This window comes from Cherax quadricarinatus, chromosome 58, assembly GCF_038502225.1.
Source record: "Cherax quadricarinatus isolate ZL_2023a chromosome 58, ASM3850222v1, whole genome shotgun sequence".
NCBI classification, from domain to species: Eukaryota; Metazoa; Arthropoda; class Malacostraca; order Decapoda; family Parastacidae; genus Cherax; species Cherax quadricarinatus.
In genome coordinates this window covers 2,390,741-2,405,509 of record NC_091349.1, presented here as the reverse complement: position 1 = coordinate 2,405,509, position 14,769 = coordinate 2,390,741, and the positions used below count along the sequence as shown (strand labels likewise).

At 44.5% G+C, this 14,769-nt stretch overlaps 1 protein-coding gene across 3 annotated transcripts in view; it reads right to left on the bottom strand.

Moving 5' to 3' along the window:
* The window catches only part of LOC128697974 (dendritic arbor reduction protein 1), a 55,669-nt gene extending 41,746 nt beyond the window's left edge, over nt 1-13,923 (bottom strand). For all 3 annotated transcript variants that reach the window (XM_070097508.1, XM_070097509.1, XM_053789959.2), the window contains exon 1: nt 13,417-13,923. In XM_070097508.1, the coding sequence (XP_069953609.1) occupies nt 13,417-13,545 (129 nt within the window). In that variant the 5' untranslated portion in view covers nt 13,546-13,923. The remainder of the gene's footprint in view (nt 1-13,416) is intronic.
* Nucleotides 13,924-14,769: the final 846 nt, after the last annotated feature.

Genomic DNA, 14,769 nt, shown 5'->3' with positions numbered 1-14,769 from the left:
ATTACTTAGGTGGGCTGAACTGGAATGACCTGACTAAGGGTCAGGTAGGTGGTGATGGTTGCCGATATGACGCTTTCCGGGGCATAGTTCTAGCTGCTCAGTCAAATTATGTTCCAAATAGGGAAATCAGATCAAACAAAAATGATCCTAAATGGATGAACAATAGATTAAAATATCTGATTGGTCAAAAGAGAGGCATATATAGGCAAATCAAAAGAGGAGAGGGGCAATTAAGAAATAGATATATTCAGTTAAAGAGAGAAATAAAAAAGGGAATTAGAAAAGCAAAAAGAGATTATGAGGTTAAAGTTGCAAGAGAATCGAAGACTAACCCAAAAGGATTCTTTCAGGTATACAGAAGTAAGATCAGGGACAAGATAGGCCCACTCAAAAGTTCCTCGGGTCAGCTCACTGACAGTGATAAGGAAATGCGTAAAAATTTTAACACATACTTCCTCTCAGTTTTTACACAGGAGGATACCAGCGATATTCCAGAAATGATAAATTATGTAGACAAGGACGGTAATAAACTGTGCACGATTAGGGTCACAAGTGACATGGTCCTTAGGCAAATAGATAAATTAAAACCTAACAAATCCCCAGGCCCTGATGAACTGTATGCAAGGGTTTTATAGGAATGTAAAGAGGAGCTTAGCAAACCTTTGGCTAATCTTTTCAACATATCACTACATATCACCAGAACTCCTAAATCTTTTTTGCAATCCGTAATATTAAGATCTACATTATTTAGTTTATACGTGGTATGGTTATTTTCCTGTCCAACACTTAGAACTTTGCATTTGTCTATATTAAACTGCATCTGCCACTTTTCCGACCACTGCATCAGTCTATTCAAATCTTCCTGGAGTGCTCTAATGTCCTCGTCAGAATGAATTCGACGGCCTATTTTGGTGTCATCGGCAAACTTGCTGATGTCGCTCTTTATGCCCTCATCTATGTCGTTTATGTATATTGTGAACAGCAGGGGGCCCAACACTGACCCCTGTGGAACACCGCTCGTGACGCTTCCCCACTCTGATTTCTCCCCATTTATGCAAACTCTCTGCTGCCTATTTGTCAACCATGCCTCTATCCAGGAAATTTTTTTTCCTCCTATTCCATGTGCCTTAATTTTCCTCAATAGTCTCTGATGTGGGACCCTGTCAAAAGCCTTACTGAAGTCCATATACACAATATCATATTCATTACCATGATCTACCTCCTCAAATACCTTAGTGAAAAAAGTTAATAAATTCGTAAGACAGGAACACCCCTTTGTAAAACCATGCTGAGATTTGTTGATTAATTTATGCTTTTCAAGGTGGCTACGAACTGCCTCGGCAATTATTGATTCCATAAATTTTCCCACTATGGAGGTTAGGCTTATTGGTCTATAGTTCGAAGCTAAGGACCTGTCACCTGCTTTGAAAATAGGTATCACATTTGCCATTTTCTACTTATCTGGCACCATGCCAGTTTTGTAGTGATATATTGCAAAGATTATCCAGAGGTTTGCTAAGCCCCTCTTTACATTCCTTTAGAACCCTTGCATACAGATCATCAGGGCCTGGGGATTTGTTAGGTTTTAATTTATCAATTTGCCTAAGGACCATGTCACTTGTGACCCTAATCGTGCACAGTTTATAATCGTCCTGTTCTACATAATTTATTATTTCTGGAAAATCGCTGGTATCTTCCTGTGTAAAAACTGAGAGGAAATATGTGTTAAAAATTCTACACATTTCCTTATCACTGTCAGTGAGCTGACCCGAGGAACTTTTGAGTGGGCCTATCTTGTCCCTGATCTTACTTCTGTATACATGAAAGAATCCTTTTGGGTTAGTCTTCGATTCTCTTGCAACTTTAACCTCATTATCTCTTTTTGCTTTTCTTATTCCCTTTTTTATTTTTCTCTTTAACTAAATATATTGATTTCTGAAGTGCCCCTCTCTTTTCATTTGTCTATATATGCCTCTGATCCACACCTCGACGGGAGACAGTCGCTGTGTCCACACCTCGGGGGTAGACAGTCTCTATGTCCACACTTTGCGGGGAGACAGTCGCTGTGTCCACACCTCAGGGGGAGACAGTCGTCGTTTCCACACCTCAGGTGGAGACAGTCACTGTGTCCACACCTCGGGGGGAGACAGTCACTGTGTCCACACCTCGGGGGGAGATAGTCACTATGTCCACACTTAGGGAGTACACAGTCACTGTGTCCACACCTCAGGGGGAGACAGTCACTGTGCCAACACCTCAGGGGGAGACAGTCACTGTGCCAACACCTCAGGGGGAGACAGTCACTGTGTCCACACGTCAGGGGGAGACAGTCACTGTGCCCACACCTCAGGGGGAGACAGTCACTGTGTCCACACCTCAGGGGGAGACAGTCACTGCGTCCACACCTCAGGGGGAGACTGTCACTACGTCCACACCTCAGGGGGAGACAGTCACTGTGCCCACACCTCAGGGGGAGACAGTCACTGTGTCCACACCTCAGGGGGAGACAGTCACTGCGTCCACACCTCAGGGGGAGACAGTCACTGTGTCCACACCTCAGGGGGAGACAGTCACTGTGTCCACACCTCAGGGGGAGACAGTCACTGTGTCCACACCTCAGGGGGAGACAGTCATTGTGTCCACACCTCAGGGGGAGACAGTCACTGTGTCCACACCTCAGGGGGAGACAGTCATTGTGTCCACACCTCAGGGGGAGACAGTCACTGTGTCCACACCTCAGGGGGAGACAGTCATTGTGTCCACACCTCAGGGGGAGACAGTCACTGTGTCCACACCTCAGGGGGAGACAGTCACTGTGTCCACACCTCAGGGGAAGACAGTCACTGTGCCCACACCTCAGGGGGAGACAGTCATTGTGTCCACACCTCAGGGGGAGACAGTCACTGTGTCCACACCTCAGGGGGAGACAGTCACTGTGTCCACACCTCAGGGGGAGACAGTCACTGTGTCCACACCTCAGGGGGAGACAGTCACTGTGTCCACACCTCAGGGGGAGACAGTCATTGTGTCCACACCTCAGGGGGAGACAGTCACTGTGTCCACACCTCAGGGGGAGACAGTCATTGTGTCCACACCTCAGGGGGAGACAGTCACTGTGTCCACACCTCAGGGGGAGACAGTCACTGTGTCCACACCTCAGGGGGAGACAGTCATTGTGTCCACACCTCAGGGGGAGACAGTCACTGTGTCCACACCTCAGGGGGAGACAGTCATTGTGTCCACACCTCAGGGGGAGACAGTCACTGTGTCCACACCTCAGGGGGAGACAGTCACTGTGTCCACACCTCAGGGGGAGACAGTCACTGTGTCCACACCTCAGGGGGAGACAGTCACTGTGTCCACACCTCAGGGGGAGACAGTCACTGTGTCCACACCTCAGGGGGAGACAGTCACTGTGTCCACACCTCAGGGGGAGACAGTCACTGTGTCCACACCTCAGGGGAAGACAGTCACTGTGCCCACACCTCAGGGGGAGACAGTCACTGTGTCCACACCTCAGGGGGAGACAGTCACTGTGTCCATCAACACAGAAAGATCAAAACTAAACGTAATGCTGTACATATTCTCTTTTTTTCTGAAAGTAGACGATTTGAACTGCGACGTCACAGAGCTTAAGTTCATCAGTGGTGTGAGAGGAAGGAAGGCAGTGGTAGTAAGTTGAATGGGTCAGCTAAAGATTAAGTTAAGTGGTACAAGACTGTTCACCTATATTTATCACCTAGAATCATCAAGACTAAGAAGGTACTGAATACTAGACTGAGGGAATGATTACCTCATCTGTCTGGTAGTATTGTCTGGTAGTATTGTCTGGTAGTATTGTCTGGTAGTATTGTCTGGTAGTATTGTCTGGTAGTATTGTCTGGTAGTATTGTCTGGTAGTATTGTCTGGTAGTATTGTCTGGTAGTATTGTCTGGTAGTATTGTCTGGTAGTATTGTCTGGTAGTATTGTCTGGTAGTATTGTCTGGTAGTATTGTCTGGTAGTATTGTCTGGTAGTATTGTCTGGTAGTATTGTCTGGTAGTATTGTCTGGTAGTATCGTCTGGTAGTATTGTCTGGTAGTATTGTCTGGTAGTATTGTCTGGTAGTATTGTCTGGTAGTATTGTCTGGTAGTATTGTCTGGTAGTATTGTCTGGTAGTATTGTCTGGTAGTATTGTCTGGTAGTATTGTCTGGTAGTATTGTCTGGTAGTATTGTCTTGTAGTATTGTCTGGTAGTATTGTCTGGTAGTATTGTCTGGTAGTATTGTCTGGTAGTATTGTTTGGTAGTATTGTCTGGTAGTATTGTCTGGTAGTATTGTCTGGTAGTATTGTCTGGTAGTATTGTCTGGTAGTATTGTCTTTTAGTATTGTCTGGTAGTATTGTCTGGTAGTATTGTCTGGTAGTATTGTCTGGTAGTATTGTCTGGTAGTATTGTCTGGTAATATTGTACTACCATGGTAGTAACTACCATGGTAGGCACTACCATAGTAGTCAGTAGGTACCCAGGGCGGTACTATCATCATGTCATACATATAAACAGTTTTATCAGTGTCTCATACACATGTAAGTTGCAGGTAAATCTTACTGACTTCTTACATATAGTATGAGCTCATCTATACTTCCCTGAGTGGGTGTGAGATGCCTAACATAGGCCAGTAGGCCTAATCTGCCATTCTAATGATATTTATCCCGTCCCTGTCCTCCTGTGGATACTGGCTCCCTCACCTTCCTGTGTTAGTCTCACTAGTTAATGGTCAAAGTCAGACCGGAACGTCATCACACAGTTTTTTCTTCTCTGTGTATTGTTCCAGTCACAATATTGTGCCTTTGTCTTCTAATGGTTTTCTTAGTCATTGTTTCATATTCCAGTAGAAGTTTCGTCCCTGTTTGGGTTTGGTCTCAGACCAGACGTGGTGATAATCATCCCTAAAACGATTAAAACACTGAACAACACAGATTTGGGTCATTGCTGTCACTGAAGATGGTATAAAGTATAAACAATTGAACCCAAATGTAGATAAGAAAGAGGAAGGAGGGAACTCAATAAATTCCTGAAATAGGTTCCTTATCAGCCGGGCTGTGGTGCATACGTTATATTGCGGGCGGCGGACACCAACAGCTTAATCGATCTGGTCAACAAGGTTGCCTTGTCTGGGACCGGGTCGACCGGAAGCGACAAGAGGTAAGCTACAGGTATTTTCCAGATGACTTAACTATTGTATAAATATATAAAACAGATGACACCCGAATTTGCATGAGAGTGTCATCCATCGAGGACACTGCAAGTCTCTCGGCGGACACTGCAAGTCTCCCGGCGGACACTGCAAGTCTCCCGGCGGACACTGCAAGTCTCCCGGCGGACACTGCAAGTCTCCCGGCGGACACTGCAAGTCTCCCGGCGGACACTGCAAGTCTCCCGGCGGACACCAAGTCTCCCGGCGGACACTGCAAGTCTCCCGGCGGACACTGCAAGTCTCCCGGCGGACACTGCAAGTCTCCCGGCGGACACTGCAAATCTCCCGGCGGACATCAACCAAATATTTAAATGGACCGCAGAACAATATGAAGGTCATTGAAGACATAATTCAATTAATCCGTCTCCCGGCGGACACTGCAAGTCTCCCGGCGGACACTGCAAGTCTCCCGGCGGACACTGCAAGTCTCCCGGCGGACACTGCAAGTCTCCCGGCGGACACTGCAAGTCTCCCGGCGGACACTGCAAGTCTCCCGGCGGACACTGCAAGTCTCCCGGCGGACACTGCAAGTCTCCCGGCGGACACTGCAAGTCTCCCGGCGGACACTGCAAGTCTCCCGGCGGACACTGCAACTCTCCCGGCGGACATCAACCAAATATTTAAATGGACCGCAGAAAACAATATGAAGGTCATTGAAGACATAATTCAATTAATCCGCTATGGAAAACTCAAGGATATTAAAACTGTATAAAACAAATTCCAATCACAAAATAGAGCGAAAAACTAATGTGAAAGACCTGGGAGTGGTTATGTCAGAGGATGTCACTTTCAAAGATCACAACACTGTATCTACCACATCTGCTAGGTGAATGACAAGGATGCCAAACCCATGATGAGTTTCTTCAAATAATTTGTTCTCTGAGGCCTGGTCACAGACCGGGCCGCGGGGGCGCTGACCCCCGGAACTCTCTCCAGGTATACTCTCTTGGCTGGAATATTGCTGTACACTAACGGCCCCTTTTAAGGCAGGCGACATTGCAGTCCTGGAGAATATGCAGAGAACTTACACTACACGTACACCTGTACTCCTTGGAACGCAGGCGAGATAGATACATGATAATAAACACTTGGAAAATTCTAGAGGGACTAGTCTCAAATCTGCACACGAAAATCACTCCCTACGAAAGCAAAAGACTCGGCAGGAGAGGCAACATCCCCCAATGAAAAGCAGGGAGGCGACGAGTATGCTAGAGACAACACAGTAAGTGTCAGAGGTCCAAGACTGTTCAACTGCCTCCCGGCATACGTAAGAGGGATTACCAATAGACCCCTGACTGTCTTCAAGAGGGAGCTGGACAGGCACCTAAAGTCAGTTCCTGACCAGCCGGGCTGTGGTTCATACGTCGGTTTACGTGCGGCCAGCAGTAACAGTCTTATTGATCAGGCCTGATCCACCACGGGGCCTGGCCACAGACCGGGCTGCGGGGTCGCTGACCCCCGAAACATCGTCCAGGTATGCTCCAGGTATATACACACACACTCATTCATGCATACACACACACACACGGGGCCAAGAGCTGTGTCTCGCCCCTTGCAACCACAAACGGGTGATTACTCACACACACACACACACATACACACACAATCTGTTTGTTTAACATTTCTTGAAGGGGCGGAGAGATGATCTTAAAACATCAGCATCTTAAAACATCAAACACTGTTATACAGCAGCATCGCTCACTAAGCTGTGTTTTTATAACAGGAGAGAAGCTATAAGATGGCTCTGATTAATGTTCATGAAGAAGGAAGATGATGATGTTTTACACAGGAGAGGGAAGAACAAGATCCGGCAGGAGTAAGGAAGAGCCAGTAATGGAAGAGTGCAATGAAGTGGCTAGAATGAAAGAGGGTGAAGCAGCTACATAAACGGTATAAAGGGGCACCTAAGTTCCCTCGTCTTCTAATAACATGCTCATTTTTCCTCTATAATCTACCTTGTCCATAATTACTACCGTATTTGCTTTGTCTGTTTCGTAAGGTGAAGTCCAGGATCTTTCCTTAATTCATGGTATAACTTAACATTAGTGTTGTAGAGGTCTTAGTAAAGCTTAAACTTCTACAACACAATTGTCATCAAAGATCTGGTAAGTTATACCATGAATTAAGGATAGATCCTGGATTCACCTTACGACACAGACAAAGCAAGTGCGATAGTAATTATAGACAAAGTAGATTATGGTAAAAAAATGAACATGTTATTAGAAGACTGAGGAACTTAGGTGCCTGTTAAGAGTGTGAGGATACAACCAGCAGCCGATGATACTGTTTTAGAGCGGTTCAAGTATTGTTCAGTAGATATATATGTATGCAAGGAAAAATACCTTAAGATTGACAGAGAACATTGCATAGCTCCGATATAAAGAAAAGTTGTATTAAAGAGAATTTTACAAATAAATGGGAATAAGCCTGTTGAGAATACCAGGTGAAGCGTATGATAAAATAAATGAAATTATTGTTGCAAGCCAACGGAAGTCCAACCCACAAGGTTTCTTTCAGATATATAAGAATAAGATTCGTGGAAAAATAGACCTGCTTAAACGGATCTCATGTTAGGTTACTGTTAGTAAGAAAGAGGTTAGATATAAGGACCGTTCCTTCTGTAACAAGGGTAGGAAGGTGAGAGAGAGAGAGTTTCCCTGGAGCTGGTGCTGGTGACATAGGCAATAGGTTGGATAATATCATATCAGATAATGGGAACAAGCCGACTGTCTGCCTCAGTGCTGGGAGGAGCAAGAGACACGCGCTGTTAGTTAAGTACAGGACAGCTAGAGATCCAATCAAGCCCAAGGGAAGAATTCTGATTATATGCAGCATTTTGCCTAGAAGAAGAGTAGGCAATAACTGGATGTCTGGGACAACCGTCGTAAACCGCTGGCTTCACAATTACTACCAAGAACTTGCTATCCCATTCATTCACAACTGGGATAATTTCCATGGCAAACATATGTAAGTGATGGGGTACATCTCTGGGGCGGGGACGGTAGAGTTAGCCAGCTGTGTCAAGGTGACTTTAAAACTGATAGAAGACAGAGATATGGGTGTGTGTGGGTAACAAAAGTAACAACACTAGGAATGAAAGAAGTACAAATTGTCAGGAGACTTTAGGAAAGTGTCCACAAATACGTTTACTCATTATATAGTTAAAGAGAGATAGTGAACAGTGACTAACTTTAATAATAACTAGTATAATAATAGCAGGAGCGACAGGAATAACACAGGGGTTCATATTATTTGTATGTTTAGGAAAGAAATATTATTACAATAACAGAGACCTCGTTCAAACTGTAAGATAAGAGACATGTCTTCTGAATGCCACATAAAAGGCTATAAATTATTCCACGTTGATATAAACTGTTACATTACATATAAAATAAAAGCATAAGTGACGGACAGTCAGTCTAATTAACTAGTTTCTCGAGGAACATGAAGACTAATCTTAGGTGTTAGAGACCTCAGACCTAGATAAAGACTCCGGTAAACTTGTATGGGACGAGACTACTAAGTCATCTAGATACGAAATACTCACGCTGACACAAATCTTTTAATAATTATAGTTTAAGCAGCAAGGAAGCAAGCACACAGCATTTATTAAAACACTGGTATGGGCCTCTCGTCTACATGAATAAATTCTGGAAGAAAATGAGCTTTTAAAATCACTTTCTGTTGGTAATGTTGATCTCTGAAAATAATTCGTATTGTACATAAATAACCCGAATATAGGACGGAGAAACTTGATGACGACGTTTCGGTCCGTCTTGGACCATTAACTACTCCTGGGTTATTCGTGTATTGTTCCAGTCACGGTATTGTTCCTTTGTGCTCTTTAATACGTAATGTTGTATTTCATCTATAATACTAGGATGGTACACACACTTCTTGATGATAGAGTGAAAAACAATAATTAAAACAACAAGGTAAGGACGATTACCTTTTATTTCTCATTGTATTCAAGTTTGTTGGAAGGTTAAAATTATTTAATTTGTCAAGGAAGATCTCAAAATATTATCATCGTGTAGAAACAGAAAAGTCATCCTCTATTTATGTCAACCATAATTAATTAGGAATTAAAGTCTATATTAATATACTCTCAAAATATTTCGTAAAAAAAATTGGCGTGGACTGGACCAGTGGATTTCCCACTGCACTACCGTAAGTCTGACTTTTAAAGGCAGAGTTTGGAAGAGGTGTTTAGGAAGGTAAGTAAAACAAGGAAGTGTTAATAAACATTGGAAATAATCAAGGTGATGAGAGTACCATGATGTCTATGACGTGAAAGATTAGAGAAAAGATTGCAGTGAAGTAGGAAGAAGTGGATATATTTAGGCATTTGGGAGATCATGTGTGGCTCGATGGGTCTATGAGAGACTGGGAGAATCAGTGAACACATGAAGGGAAGAAGGTAACTGGAGTTTTGAAGTTTGAGGAAAGAAAGAAATTTGTCAATGGATGTAAAAAGAGTAACGTATCAGAGTACTGTAGTTTAACATTTTTGCAGGGTTTTGAGGTATGACATTTTAGGATGTTGCACAGAGGCGGAGGCTGAGGGTAATGGAGATGTACTCCCAGATAAGTGTATGGCACAAATATTTTACAAAGTCTAAGGAGTAGAGAAATTAACTTGTTGGTATGATAAGTACAGTTCCGGGGACAGAAAAGAGGTTGCTGAGATGATTTATTAATTAAGACAGCACGAGGCAACATAAGTTGTTCATTCAGTGTTTAAATCAAGGATGGGTGGAAGGTGTAGAGGACATCATATAAAGGGTTAAAATGAAGTTATGGAGAAGATTTTTGAGAGGTAAGGATTTGAGCATCTTGCAGCCATTTGTGTTGAGTGGAGACACCTGGTTCTGGGAATATGACATGCTGTTGGAGTGTTAACAAGGTAACATTTATGAAGGGATTCAGGTTAGCTGAACTTGCGTTCTGGAGGTGGGAAGTATGTTGGGGTGGGCGTGCTGCAGTCTGGTAGGTCACTAGCATTGTGATGTTTGGTGGGTCACTAACATTGTGATGTTTGGTGGGTCACTAACATTGTGATGTTTGGTGGGTCACTAGCATTGTGATGTTTGGTGGGTCACTAGCATTGTGATGTTTGGTGAGTCACTAGCATTGTGATGTTTGGTGAATCACTAGCATTGTGATGTTTGGTGAATCACAATATTGTGATGTTTGGTGGGTCACTAGCATTGTGATGTTTGGTGAATCACTAGCATTGTGATGTTTGGTGGGTCACTAGCATTGTGATGTTTGGTGAATCACTAGCATTGTGATGTTTGGTGGGTCACTAGCATTGTGATGTTTGGTGAATCACTAGCATTGTGATGTTTGGTGGTCACTAGCATTGTGATGTTTGGTGAATCACTAGCATTGTGATGTTTGGTGGGTCACTAGCATTGTGATGTTTGGTGAATCACTAGCATTGTGATGTTTGGTGAATCACTAGCATTGTGATGTTTGGTGGTCACTAGCATTGTGATGTTTGGTGAATCACTAGCATTGTGATGTTTGGTGAATCACTAGCATTGTGATGTTTGGTGAATCACTAGCATTGTGATGTTTGGTGAATCACTAGCATTGTGATGTTTGGTGGGTCACTAGCATTGTGATGTTTGGTGAATCACTAGCATTGTGATGTTTGGTGGGTCACTAGCATTGTGATGTTTGGTGAATCACTAGCTTTGTGATGTTTGGTGGGTCACTAGCATTGTGATGTTTGGTGAATCACTAGCATTGTGATGTTTGGTGAATCACTAGCATTGTGATGTTTGGTGAATCACTAGCATTGTGATGTTTGGTGAATCACTAGCTTTGTGATGTTTGGTGGGTCACTAGCATTGTGATGTTTGGTGAATCACTAGCATTGTGATGTTTGGTGAATCACTAGCATTGTGATGTTTGGTGAATCACTAGCATTGTGATGTTTGGTGAATCACTAGCATTGTGATGTTTGGTGAATCACTAGCTTTGTGATGTTTGGTGAATCACTAGCTTTGTGATGTTTGGTGAATCACTAGCATTGTGATGTTTGGCACTTCTAGAAAGATTGACTGAAAATAATATATATATTATTTTATCTATAAAACTTAGAAGGCACACACACACACACACACACACACACACACACACACACACACACACACACACACACACACACACACACACACACACACACACACACACAAACGACTATACTACAGATATTTTCACTTGTTGGTCATAACATTAACAGTAATAATTAGAACATCAACGTACGGACGATTACCTTCCATTTTGCATTATATGCAGATCTGCTGGAAGATTAAAACATAATAATTTACCCAAGAAGGTCTGAAAATGTCATTACGAACAAAAGAAAAGATCACTCAATACATATCTCAGCATATTTGATAAGGAGTAAAGTCATTTTAGTGTTTTTGTTACAAGAAATGTAGAGGACATGTGTATAGGGACGGTGTGTTTACTGGGCGGGATCCTGGCAAATGTTCTCTGTATTAGACTGATAAAGCCCCCCCCTAGTGGGCGAAACGTCTCCTTAATAAATGTCCTAGTAATCCTAAATGTGCATATTTTTATACATAACTGGAGTTTCCTTCATTTCTGAGAGAGCAGTGGTCGCATCTGACTCTCAGAGTCAAGGCTGACTCCTTGCCGCAAGAGGTGAATCCACGACGCTACCTACCCTCCCCGGCCCGCTATTTACTGCAGGAATATTTACTGCAGGGATTTGAAGCAATAATAGCTAGCCGGTAATAATAATCTTATCTGTGACAAGCCTCTGACATAAGTGATTACCAAGATTATTCTCACCTCCGATGCTCTGACAGCTCTAGTGTGTTCCTCACAAACCTTGCAAGCTCAACCATTAACATATTTGAACGTTGTTCAAGTAACAGGTTTTGCCTTGGGAATAGGTTTAACAAGAATTTAAGTGAGAAGGGTTGTAATATATTCCTTACATTGTGTCTCATTCACAAATAGACATAGCATGGGCCAGTAGGCCTGTCGCAATGTTCCTTCATATACACTGCATAAACAAGTTATGCACAGGTCACAACCTGCTAGGAAAGATTATATAAGACGATAGTCTCATACGGAGGCTACGTCTCGCTAGGACCTTGCAGGTACGTCTTACAGTTAAGTGATAATCAGCTTATCCCTTGGGCAACATTGGTAATTGGTTGGGTGAATATTTTTTAGTGGGTTTGGGTTTGACGAGGACCTGCCAGGTATGGGCCAGTAGACCTGCTGCAGTGTTCCTCCTGGCTTGCGCCAGTATGCTTACTGTAGTGCGTCTCTGCTTCTATAAGCTTATAAGAATAAAGAATCATTGCAGTAGGTCTACTGGACTATGTTAGGCAGATCTTTATTGGTCTTCGCTAAAAATGGCATAAATGAAAAGTAGGAAAAAAAAGGGTAGTACCGAATCTACCCACCATCCATACCTAGCATAACTTAACCTATCCTAACTAACATGTATACCTAACTTGACTAGCGTACATACTTAACTAGTCTACATACCTAACGTAACTAGTACGCATCAATTTTGTAATCAAACATACTAGAAAAAATATAGTTTTTGCATTTTACTCTTGCCATGTTTACCATGCACAGACCTACTCACGACCTGCGGTGTCTACTCAGGCGCTTATTTTTAAAGATACCCAAAGTGCATCTCGCTACGACAGGTCATACAAGGGCATACAAAGGTCACACTTTACTAGGACAGGTTGTACAAGGTCATACCTCACTGAGACAGGTTGCACAAAGGCATACAAATGCTGCATCTCACTGGGACAGGTTGTAGAAGAGCATACAAAGGTCACATCTTACTGGGACAGGTTGTACAAGGTCACACGAAGGTTACATTTCATTAGCAAAGGTCGTATAAGGTCATAGAGATGCGCATTATTATTATTATTATTATTATAATCAAGGGGGAAGCGCTAAACCCGGAGGATTATACAGCGCCTGGGGGGGGGATGTGGAAGGCATTCAGGCTTAATTCGGGGAACTGGAGCACAGATCCAATTCCCTAAATCAAGAGCCCCTCACCAACATCAAGGAACCTTCCTTGAGGGGATAGAGATGCGCAGCTCACCAAAACAGGTGGTAGAAGGCGGGAGAGAGAGACTAGGGCTCACAAGAGGTACTCACAGAGACGGAGGCCCAAGGAAGGGCTGCTGGGTCCTGGGTTTCGTTCATATGGCCGTCACAGTCGGGTACAATTTGGTCGTCATCACTTATGACAGCGACACGACGCACACGCTCACACACTGCCTCCATCTGACCTCCGGGGCTCTATGTGGCTTCGAGCTCCGAGGCTCTGAGACTCTCGGAGGTGTAGAGTCGAACTCTCAGTGCAGTGTGGCGTCGATATTGCTTCTACATGGGTGTGTAATGTATCTCTATGGTGATTGAACTGCAGGAGGCGCTCAGTGAGTATCGTTATGGTGCTCTAATGCAACAACCTCACTACACCTGCCACCACAGCCTCCTCAGCCCACACTATGGGTCACAGATCATCCAGTTGTCAGCTTCACGCCCACACTATGGAGATCAGAGTAGATTTCACGCCCAGGCTATGGACGTCAGGTCAGTTTCACGCCCACACTATGTACGTCAGGTCACCCAGATGTCAGTGTGTGGGGAGAGATGACGTGTTCTGACAGACGGAGGTATAAGCCAAGCCTCCCTACACTGGAGACTGGGGAGAGGGGTCATGAACGTGCAGAGGATGGCGTGCAAGGAGGACGAGACGGACGGAAGGAAAGCGGACGGAGGTACACGAGCCCAGGAGAACGTCTGCACCCAACCGTGTCTGCTGGTGGACTGTGTCTGCCCAGGCAGAGCGTGATCGTTTTGTTCCCCTGCCCAGTGATGCCCAGGCTGCCTGTGTACCATCCCAGCTGTCTCTTAGTGTTGGGCTCCAGTTGTTGATCCAGCAACTGCCCAGTGATGCCCAGGCTGCCTGCTGTCTCTTGGTGTTGGGCTCCAGTTGTTGATCCAGCAACTGCCCAGTGATGCCCAGGCTGCCTGCTGTCTCTTGGTGTTGGGCTCCAGTTGTTGATCCAGCAACTGCCCAGTGATGCCCAGGCTGCTTGTGTACCATCCCAGCTGTCTCTTGGTGTTGGGCTCCAGTTGTTGATCCAGCAACTGCCCAGAGATGCCCAGGCTGCCTTTGTACCATCCCCATTGTCTCTTGGTGTTGGGCTCCAGTTGTTGATCCAGCAACTGCCCAGTGATGCCCAGGCTGCCTGTGTACCATCCCAGCTGTCTCTTGGTGTTGGGCTCCAGTTGTTGATCCAGCAACTGCCCAGTGATGCCCAGGCTGCCTATGTACCATCCCAGCTCTCTCTTGGTGTTGGGCTCCAGTTGTTGATCCAACAACTGCCCAGTAGTGATGCCTAGGCTGCCTGCTGTCTCTTGGTGTTGGGCTCCAGTTGTTGATCCAGCAACTGCCCAGTGATGCCCAGGCTGCCTGCTGTCTCTTGGTGTTGGGCTCCAGTT